At 37.2% G+C, this 10,000-nt stretch overlaps 1 protein-coding gene across 2 annotated transcripts in view; it reads right to left on the reverse strand.

The window, feature by feature from the left end:
- LOC131348162 (astrotactin-2-like) overlaps window positions 1–10,000 on the reverse strand; it is a 384,655-nt gene that overhangs the window by 132,332 nt on the left and 242,323 nt on the right. For both annotated transcript variants that reach the window (XM_058382844.1, XM_058382845.1), the window contains exon 11: window positions 2,051–2,201. In XM_058382844.1, coding sequence (XP_058238827.1) covers window positions 2,051–2,201 — 151 coding nt within the window. The remainder of the gene's footprint in view (window positions 1–2,050; window positions 2,202–10,000) is intronic.

A 10,000-nucleotide genomic window follows, 5' to 3' on the forward strand; every position in this document is an offset into this window, starting at 1 on the left:
GACAGGCTGAGTTGCCCGTACTGGTAAACCATCTTCAGAATGGAACAGGTCCAGCACCATCTGGTCTACCAGCTGTAGCTTGGCACAAATGGCTTGGTCATGCTGCTCGACCAGCTCTTACCAGCTTGGCCTATGTTTTGGCAGCTGTTAGCTGGTCAGACCGAGTGATAACAGGGGGGACAGCAAACAATTCACGCCAAAATTGAGCTGAGGGAGAGACTGGAGTCAATTATTTGGATTTATTTTGGTGTAATGGATCATAATTAATAATATTACAGACAGAGCTGATATTGCAGGTTTGTTTTGCTAATTTAAACAATCAATAATTTAAAAAAAGATGATAATGTCCCTTTTAAATCCAAAAATCTTTGTATTTTAATGTTTGAAAGCACTTTTTTCATATAATATTTTATATATATAAAATAAATGATCAACACCTAATTTTTTTTTCACAAGATCAAATGAAACTGTTATTGTATTATCATCCACTCTTTTGATTCTCCGTCATGCCAACATAACACTCATTTTACTCTTTCTGCAAAAAAACTGACTGAACTGAACTGACTGCCAGGCCATGACATCACTTTAGCTTATCATCTCCCTCTAACTCTCTCCTTTCCAGCTTATCCTCTATATAAATATAACTAAACTAAAAGGTTTAACCTGCACTACACTTCCACTGAGCACGCACAAGTGCGCCCTTAAACCGATTAGAAGTGTCACTCTAAAGTCTTCTAGAAGTCCTGAAAAAGTGCAAAGTGAATTATTTTCCCTCACAGAGAACTGCTTTTAGATCTCTGACCAGTCCTGACAGGATTACCGGAAAAACGCTGCACCTTCAGAATACCATTAATGACAAAAAATAAATAAAAAACAGTAGAGAGGCGAAGGTGGCCCTGAGCTTTACTTCAGAAACCCATCATCAAACTCTTTAATTAGAAAAGTTTCACGCTGCTACTTTTTAATAACAAAGCCTCATCTTTATCATTAACGCTCCACAGTAATGATAACGCCGTTAATTGGCATTATTTCAATCATTAATTCTTCCGATGGACATATTTTTAAGGCATGGACACAAAAACAGAAGCTGCAGATGTTCATTAGCGTTTAAACAAACAGCAGTTCCTGAAGGTGTTATTTACTGATAATTTATGGTCTGTTAAAGGGTTTGTTAAACTAAATAATAATAATAATAATAATAATAATAATAATAATAATAATAATAATAATAATAATAAAACCTGTTATTTAAGGAAAGTAAAAATGATTTTAATGAAGCTGAAGAAAATTATTGAACCCCTGAAATTTACAAATAAAACATAATTCTTTTTTATTGGACTTTTTAAAGCTCAGTTAAGTCCAATTATTGTTATTATTATTATTATTATTATTATTATTATTTAAACTTTAAAAAAGTAAATGATGCTTAAGAAAATTACAGAACCCCTGAAATTAAAAAATATTTTTTATTGGACTTTTAAAGCTCAGTTAAGGTGAATTATTATTATTATTATTATTATTATTATTATTATTATTATTATAAATAGTACTAGTAGTAATAGTAGCATTTTTGTATAATAATAATAATAATAATAATAATAATAATAATATAATAAATTGCTCATATGCAATTGTAAATTATTTAGGTAAACAATAAATTACTACTGTGAATTAGAATAATTCAGAAACAGATGTGAATCTGATTAAAGAGAAATGTGCCACTGTAAAGCAAACGGTCGTGTTGAAATAATAATTATCCTGGTTTCTGGATTCTGTGTAATCCACATGGAACCAGATAAAATAAAATTAAATTTAATCATTAATAAATAAACCGTCAGAACACTCTCCTTCTATTTCCACTTCCAGCTGTGCCACACCTCTGGCCTGAAAGGATCAAGCAAGCAAGTGAAGGGCTTTTGAACGATCACAAATTTTCTTAATTTTGGTTCATTTTAAAATACGCTTGCCAATCCGTCAGGTTAAAACATTGGATATTCCGTGTGAAGCTGAAGCAGTGAGCAGAAAGTGGAGTGTTAAAATCTGTGCTCACCATGCAGCCTGTGGAATCGAGTCGTCTGTCAGAAACACACTTAAAGTTCTTCCTGCATCCGCCATTGTCCTTGGAGCAGTCTCTCACCGGGCCAAACGACGCCAGCAAATCGTCTACTGTCTCAAAGTGTGTGGACATCATGGCCTCTTCCCTGGAGATGAACAAAGACGAGTGAGAGTTAGGAGCATTCAGGGAACAACAAAGTGAGATGAGATCATGGGGTCAACAGCAATAACAGGAGGACATGCTGTGGACATGGTGACATTTACAGCAACTAAGCACAGCAGAGAGAATTAAAGAAAGACAGAAAAAAGGAAAGAGGGAAGAAAAAAGAAGAATCGATACTTCACTTTTAATTCTGAATTTTATTTAACCTGCAGTACACTTCCAACACCATTAATAGAAAAAATATTTATAGATCATCTATGGACCTGCAATTAAAGAAATATACCATGTTCTATGTATTTTACCTCATTAACCAGTGTGGGTTTTTTTGGGTGTGATTTGCTGCAAATTCTTCAGAATAATATTGACTACAAAAATTACACTTTAAAATGTGACAAAGATGAACATGAATTCTTCAAAATGTCCTTAAATAATCACCCACAATTTAACATCTCCACTTTTCTTTTCACATCACATTTAAGTTCAACCTCCACCATCCATATCTGTTCTGAGTGTTTGCCATAATCCCACACCATCCTCATACTGGTGGCTTTTAAACAAGCATCTGAGCAGCTCTCAGACTAATAACCTGCCAGAAGTTTGTTGTCGGACATCTTTGCTCGCAGTGGAACATCTCCGGCTGCCAGATTAAGCTTTTCATTTCCAGTCATCTCATCTCATAACCAAAGGATTCTTTTAAGATGTGCAATTTCACTTGTGACAGCAAAATCAAGCTAAAGGTATAAACCAGTTTTGTGGTTTACAGCCACAAGGAATTATGTTCTCAGGTTGTCTGTGCGAGATTCTTGTTAGTGAGAAACTCAACACAGGCAAAAGTATTTGCACCCTTGACCATCAAAACTTCCCATTTCGGATTTATTCCCCTTTGCTGCTATAAAAGAAGAAGCCTTTATTTTTGTCATATATACATTACAACACAGTGAAATTCTTTCTTCACATATCCCAGCTTTGGATGTTGGGGTCAGATTGAAGGGTCAGCCATGATGCAGCACCCCTGGAGAACAGGGGATTAGGGGGCTGGCTCAGGTGTCCAACAGTGGCAGCATGGCAGTGCTGGGGCTTGAACCCTGACCTTTTGATCAACAGCTATAATAAGCTTCACTCTTTTGGTAAGGAACATTGTCATGCTGGAACAGGTTTGTTTCTCTTGTGAGAAACAAGGGTGAAGGGAAGGGAAATGGTAAAGCTACAGCATACAGTCACATTGTACACAATTGTGTGCTTCCAACTTTGTGGGAAGAACCACATATGAGTGTGATGGTCAGGGGAGCACATACTTTTATCCATACAGTGTAGACCAAGAATAGGCGATTGAATGTTTGCACTGATTACCTGATTACAATTTAGAATTGATTGACCCGACAGTGTCTGAAACAATGTGTCTGAAATAGTTTTTCTTCCATCCTGTTTGAAGTATATTTTAAGGAAACTTCAGGAGTAACAAGAAGGACAAGAAATCCCAGATGAAACCATCACTGTCAAGTTTTACTTGTTTTTCTTTGCATCATTTATCAACTGATTTGTGTCTCTCACTGCTTTCACTGTGCTGTAAACGAAGGTCTCGGAACAAGACTAGTTCAAATCAAGTCAAGACCGAGGCTTTGGGGGCCGAGGCCAAGTTTTCAAATGAAAGCCTTTAATAAAAGAAAAGAAAGCTTTATAACCTTTGGGTTAAGCCTATGGCCATATATAGCAAGCGCCCAAGACTGAGACAAGTCCAGGACCAAATGCCAGAATGTCAGAAACAAGTTCAAGTCATTTCAGAAATGAAGAAGAGCCTAGTAATAATGTCACAACCAAATAGTAGGCAAGACTGTGCTCTTCTAACTGAGGAGCATCAACTGTAATGAAATGACCGAGTAATGTGAAAAGCCCTGCAGTAATGTGATTACTGATGAAGCGGAAAGATGCCAAATACTGCTTACAGACAGAAACTTGGCGAGAGATCTCAGACGATGATGTTACATCGCTTTCTCTATAGACCGAGGTCATCTCGGCCATTGCTAATTCATGGTATATTCCTGACCTCAAGGGAACCTTTGAAATCGTATATACAAGCATCATAGAATAGATCCACTCACTTGAAAACTACCACACTAGCAGAAACAGGCTAATCATAACGAGCCACCAATTTACATTTATGGCATTTGGCAGATACCCGTATCCCCTTATCCAGAGTGACTTACATTTATCTCATTTATAAATGTGAGCAGTTAAGGGTCTTGTTCAAGGGCACAGCAGTGGCAGCTTGTTGGTCCTGGAATTTGAACTCACAACCGCTGATCAGTAGCCCAACTCTTTAACCTCTTCCACTGAGCACCAATTAATGCAGACACCAAAAAGAACCATTGCTTACTTGCATTCTAGCATACTATATGCATACCTGTCGTTTCATACTAGCAGAAACAGAGCACATTAATTAACTAATGCAAGTACAAACAAGGGCAAAATTATATATGTGCCTTCACACTTGCATATTTACTGACCAGGTCCCTTGAAGATTTAGCACATCCTGGCCATCTGTCAACTTCTCAAACACAGGAAAATGTAGAGAAACTTCAAGAAGCAGTCATGGTCAATCGCCAATTGTGTCGATGAGTTAGAAGAGGTCATTGGCATTTCCTGGAGATGGGTGCAACGGATTTTAATGCAAGATCTCGGAAGGAGTCTCTGCAAAATTCGTTCTGAGATACCAGAAAGACAATCATGTTGCCATGTGTAAGGGCTTGAAAGAATATCAGAGAAATGACCCAGGATTCATGTCAAATGTGTCACGACTTGGATCTATGGGTTTGACCCTGAAACCAAGCAAGCGTCCAGTCAGTGGAAGACACCAATGTGTCCAAAACCCAGAAAACAGCATGTCAGGTCAAGACAATGATGATCAAGGGTTTTTACAGGAGCCAATTTATTCATTGAGCCATATTTGTTTACCTTTTTAATCAGTGATTTTAAACTGAAGAGATTAGGTGTCTATAGGAAAACATCAGGAAAAACATCAGGATATGTGGTGCACAGGATCCTGTACCAGGACGATCAACCAAGGAGTTTTAACCAGAAACAACATGGTTATCACTTCACATCCAGTGTATTCATCAGATCTCCCTCCTTACAACTTCTTTTTCTTCCCTGACATGACTGCAGCTAATGTTTCCAGGAAACCGAGAAACGCTGTGTGTCACATCACAAGAAGTGAACTTTGAAGGGGATTAAAGGAGAATCGCGCTAAGTTTTATGACACACTTTTTCTTTTTACAAGTCTGGAAATTATTAGGTCCCCTCCCCATTTTGTACAAACAGACCGCTGTGTGTTTTGACTGCACACGATCAGAGCCGGATGTGACAAGTCTGATCCTATCGGCGCCGTCTAATATATCAGACGACACCAATAAAGTGAGAACGAGAGTGACAGACTAGAGGAGGATAAGAGGAAAGCCTCAGAACAAAGGGATCTAAATGTCACCGGAAGAATGAGAAAGGAGAGAGATTTAAAATAAAACCTCAGTGTAACATCTCGGTTTGTACACACCGATACAGCAGGGTACAGTACGCTACATCTGCTAGCTAGAACTTTTTTAAGCCATCTGTGGTGAAAAATCATACCACAGATCATTCTCTAAAATCAGCTAAAACAATAACACATGCTAGTGCATGCTCTGTCTTTGTCTGCCTCGGAGGTTGCCAGATATTGCTTTAGAAGCACCTAAAGAAGAACTTGCCTTAAAAAAAAAATAAAAAATGAATAAATCAGTCATCGAAAATATAAAATGAAGAAAAGAATAGCATATAATGCAGCACACCTTCAAAAAAATCTTTACAACTTTAGTTTGCAGACTTGCAGGGACGATACTGTCATGTTTGTATAATTTATATTGCCCTAAAAAGGCAAACCTTTTTATATTATATACCGTTTATTTTAAAAACGTAAAATTAAGCTTGAATAATTTGTGTTGAAATAAAACTGTCAGTCACACTGGGATCCAAAGATAGAATTACACAAAAACTTTTATTTCACTTTCAAATTTCCCCCATTTGCAATAGCGCTAAAATCTGTTGTCACAGCAAAAGCCTGGAAATACACCAGTGCGAATAATTCTGGTATTAATTCCTCATTAAGCATTATGGACACAATTACAGCCTAGCATCATGCTTGCATATTAGCTAATCTTAATATTTGATAGACATGTGTACATAAAACATTGCGTATTAGCCACATTAAGTAACAGCATATGACCATTTTTTTGCTAAATGGAAAACAAAACATATTAAGACATTTAATCCCTACTGTTGATGATTCATAGTGTGTGTGTGTGTGTGTGTGTTTGAGTGTATGTATGCCAAGCAGACATCCCTGGCCAGCTCTCGCTCTCTCTCTGAGCAGGTGTGAGTTCTGATGTGCGACTGCCTCATGGGTAATTATAAGCGTCCCTCTTCATCCACGCTGTCCAGCCAGACGTTAATCTAATACAACATGATTTCCCTCAGCAGGAGAGCTGGCACTGGGTCTGCACTGACCATCAGCACAACCGGATCGATGGACATCCCGGCCTACAGGTGGCCAATAAGCGCAATACCCAGCGAGTCATTACGCGTGCAATGACACATGAATACACCATGCTAATAAGAATATGCTAATCTGACTAAAGATCTGTGTGAGTCCACGCTTCCTGAGCTTGTTTGGTACATCTTTATAAACGATAATAAGGTGCAGCATGTGCACAAACACGCATTCTTCTTTTTCGAAAATTCATTTAGCTAATAATTCTTCTCTGTGCAGAACGTTCGCGATGGAAACGGGGGGACAGGTGAAATCTGATTTTCCTTCTAACTCCCAGGGAACGTGGCTGATTGAATCGAGGCCTCTGTTTCCTGCCAAATGAAAGCCATTTTTTTCCCCTTCTCGCACAGTTTTATAATCTCAGCCACTCCAGAGCATTTTAATCGCTTCACCTCGATTCTCTGTTTCTCTTTCTTGTGACGGCTTAATCAAGTTCCGTAGAAAACAGCTGTACTGCAAAATGAAGTAAAAAGAAAAAAAAAGGAACCCTGTGGGTTAAAGGAACATGATGGACAGAACAGCACCAGGAATTTTGTACTGTTAGGCAAGGAATGATTCTATGTACAGAACTATCACATGATTCATTTATGGTTGTGTATATAGAACCATTCTGAAGGTTTCACTGAAAAGAACCCGATGGTGCTACAAGTTTTTATTTTTTATTTTATTTTTTATTAATTATTATTATTTTTTAGAATCATGAAGATATTCTTTATTATTATTATTATTATTATTATTATTATTATTATTAATAATAATAATAATACAAATTTAGACAAGAAAATACAGCAAATTCAAACACTAATAAATTAAACAAAAAGAATTATCTAAATTAATTTAAACAAAAACACTGTGTTAAGACAAAAATTATCTGAATTATTTCACCTATTTAATCAACTCTTAGATCTCAACATTTAGATAAAAACTGATTTCACTTTATATAATATATAATAATGAATATATATATATATATAATGTTTATTTCTTATTTCCCATTTTTTTTTAGGATGGGTCTATTCTATTGGCCAGGGTTCTATATGGAACCTCAAGGAACCTCTTTTCTTAAGAGTGTGGAAACTGACTTACTAGTTAGAACTAACGTGGCAATGAAAACTATTTTGTATGCTAGCACTTGAATTGAGATGAATTAGCATGAATTTAAACATGCACAGACCACAAATTTAATTCCATCTGTTTAATCATCTACACACACCAAGCCTGCCCCTTAAAAAGTAAGGTTCCTCAAGGCTTCTATGACTAGTGAAAGTTTACAAAGGATTATTTTAAGTAAATTAAACTCAGATTATTATTTAAGTCATTTTGAGCTTCTGTTTCTGAAGAAGTTCTCCTCATGGTTCCTTTCATGGTTTCCTTCCTGTTCTTCACTTTCACTTCACACTGAAATACTGTATATCAGATAAATAAATCACTGATTTGGTTAAAGCTCTATAAAGAGATGAGTGATATCAGCCTTGTGATTAGTGGAGCAGAAAAGTACTAACACCCATGTTATATTCAAACATCTCCTCTGCCTGTTCTCACCAACAAGGTATTTCTCTGCAGAACTTGCAAGAAACTCACAACCTTCTAATCGGTAGCCCCATGCCTTAACCACTTCCATTGATCACCAGTTAATGCAGATAAAGACCCTTGCTTGCACCCAGCCTACTTGATATTAGCAAACTAGCATACAGTAGGTGCATTCTAGCATACTACATATATGCATACCTGCAAGTTCATACTAACAGAAACAGAACACATTAATTAACTAATTCAAGTACAAAAAAGGGCAAAATGATATTTGCCCCTTCACACTCATATATTTACTGACCAGGTCACTTGGCCCTTGAAGATTTGCCACAACCTGACCATCTGTCAACTTCTCAAACACAGGAAAATATAGAGAAACTTCAAGAAGCAGTCATGGTCAATCGTCACGGTACTATTGATGAGTTAGAAGAGGTCATTGGCATTTCCTGGAGACCAACAGATTGTAACACACGATCTCTGCAAAATTCGTTCTGAACTACTAGGAAGACAATTGTGTTTCCGTGGGGAAGGACTTGAAAGAACATCAAAGAAATGACCAGGATTCATGTCAAGAGCGTCAAGACTTGAATCTATGCGTTTGACCCTGAAACCAAGCAAGTGAGAAGTTTTGTTTGTTTTTCTGTCTATGCTGTGGAAACCATAGAAACTGCTGTGTGTGAAAATCCCAAAATCCCAGAAAATTTCAGCAGTTTCTGAAATACTGAAACAAACCCATCAACCGTGCCAAGTCACTGAGATCAGACTTCGTGAGGCTCTGCGTGATGATATACCTTACACTGCTTCTACATGATTGGCTGATCAGGAGTTCCAGGTAAAGCAGTTGTACATTAGATGGCACATATTTACGTCCAGCTAAAAGAAGGCAATCTCGGAAGAGTAAACGGCATAATTTGCTTGTTCGATGCGTTTTTATACGCGCTGATGAAAATGCTAAACACACAGGATGTCTCAGTGTGTGTTTAATGATCCATAATTACTGTTAATCAGCAGCGATTAGCTTCACAGCCCTGTTTCACCAGTAAATCACAATTCTAACTTCTAACCACTGAGGATCTATGAAATCTATATCACACAGTCGTTATAGACCCGAGAGAATTGCTGTCAATAAATACAGTCATTAACGGGCCAGAAGGACATGGCGGATCCATCAAAAACACACTTCTTACCATTGATTTTAATGTGTCGGAGGACAGAAAGCTCCGGAGCATGGTGAGGCATGAAAATTATGATTCGTCGCCCATTTAAAAAGTTTATTATCCTCTAAGGTAACCATGCCTCATTTCTTTCCACAAATGTCCTTACGGTTTCATCACAGTCAGGTATGCAGTGTAGGTCAGTTCTTCATCACACATAAACAGACTTTTACTGAATGTAAATAAAAAAACAAGTTGTGTGTGAGGTTCTGACCTTTTTTATATGTATGACTAGAAGTTGTTTGCGACTAGAAATTTTTATGACCAGAGATTGTTTGCGCAAAATATTATAAGAACTGCAATGGAGACTATATGGCAGGACTCAAGGCTAAGACTCAAGCCTCATCTGGATCAGGCGATGATCAGGCATTGTAATGTAGCCAATGATTGACTGTATTCCTTTCCTCAATCCTGTTTTGGGTTTTAATCCTGATTATAAATACTCAATGTAATGAATAATTA

The sequence above is a fragment of the Hemibagrus wyckioides genome, linkage group LG28 (genome assembly GCF_019097595.1).
Source record: "Hemibagrus wyckioides isolate EC202008001 linkage group LG28, SWU_Hwy_1.0, whole genome shotgun sequence".
Lineage (NCBI taxonomy): Eukaryota > Metazoa > Chordata > Actinopteri > Siluriformes > Bagridae > Hemibagrus > Hemibagrus wyckioides.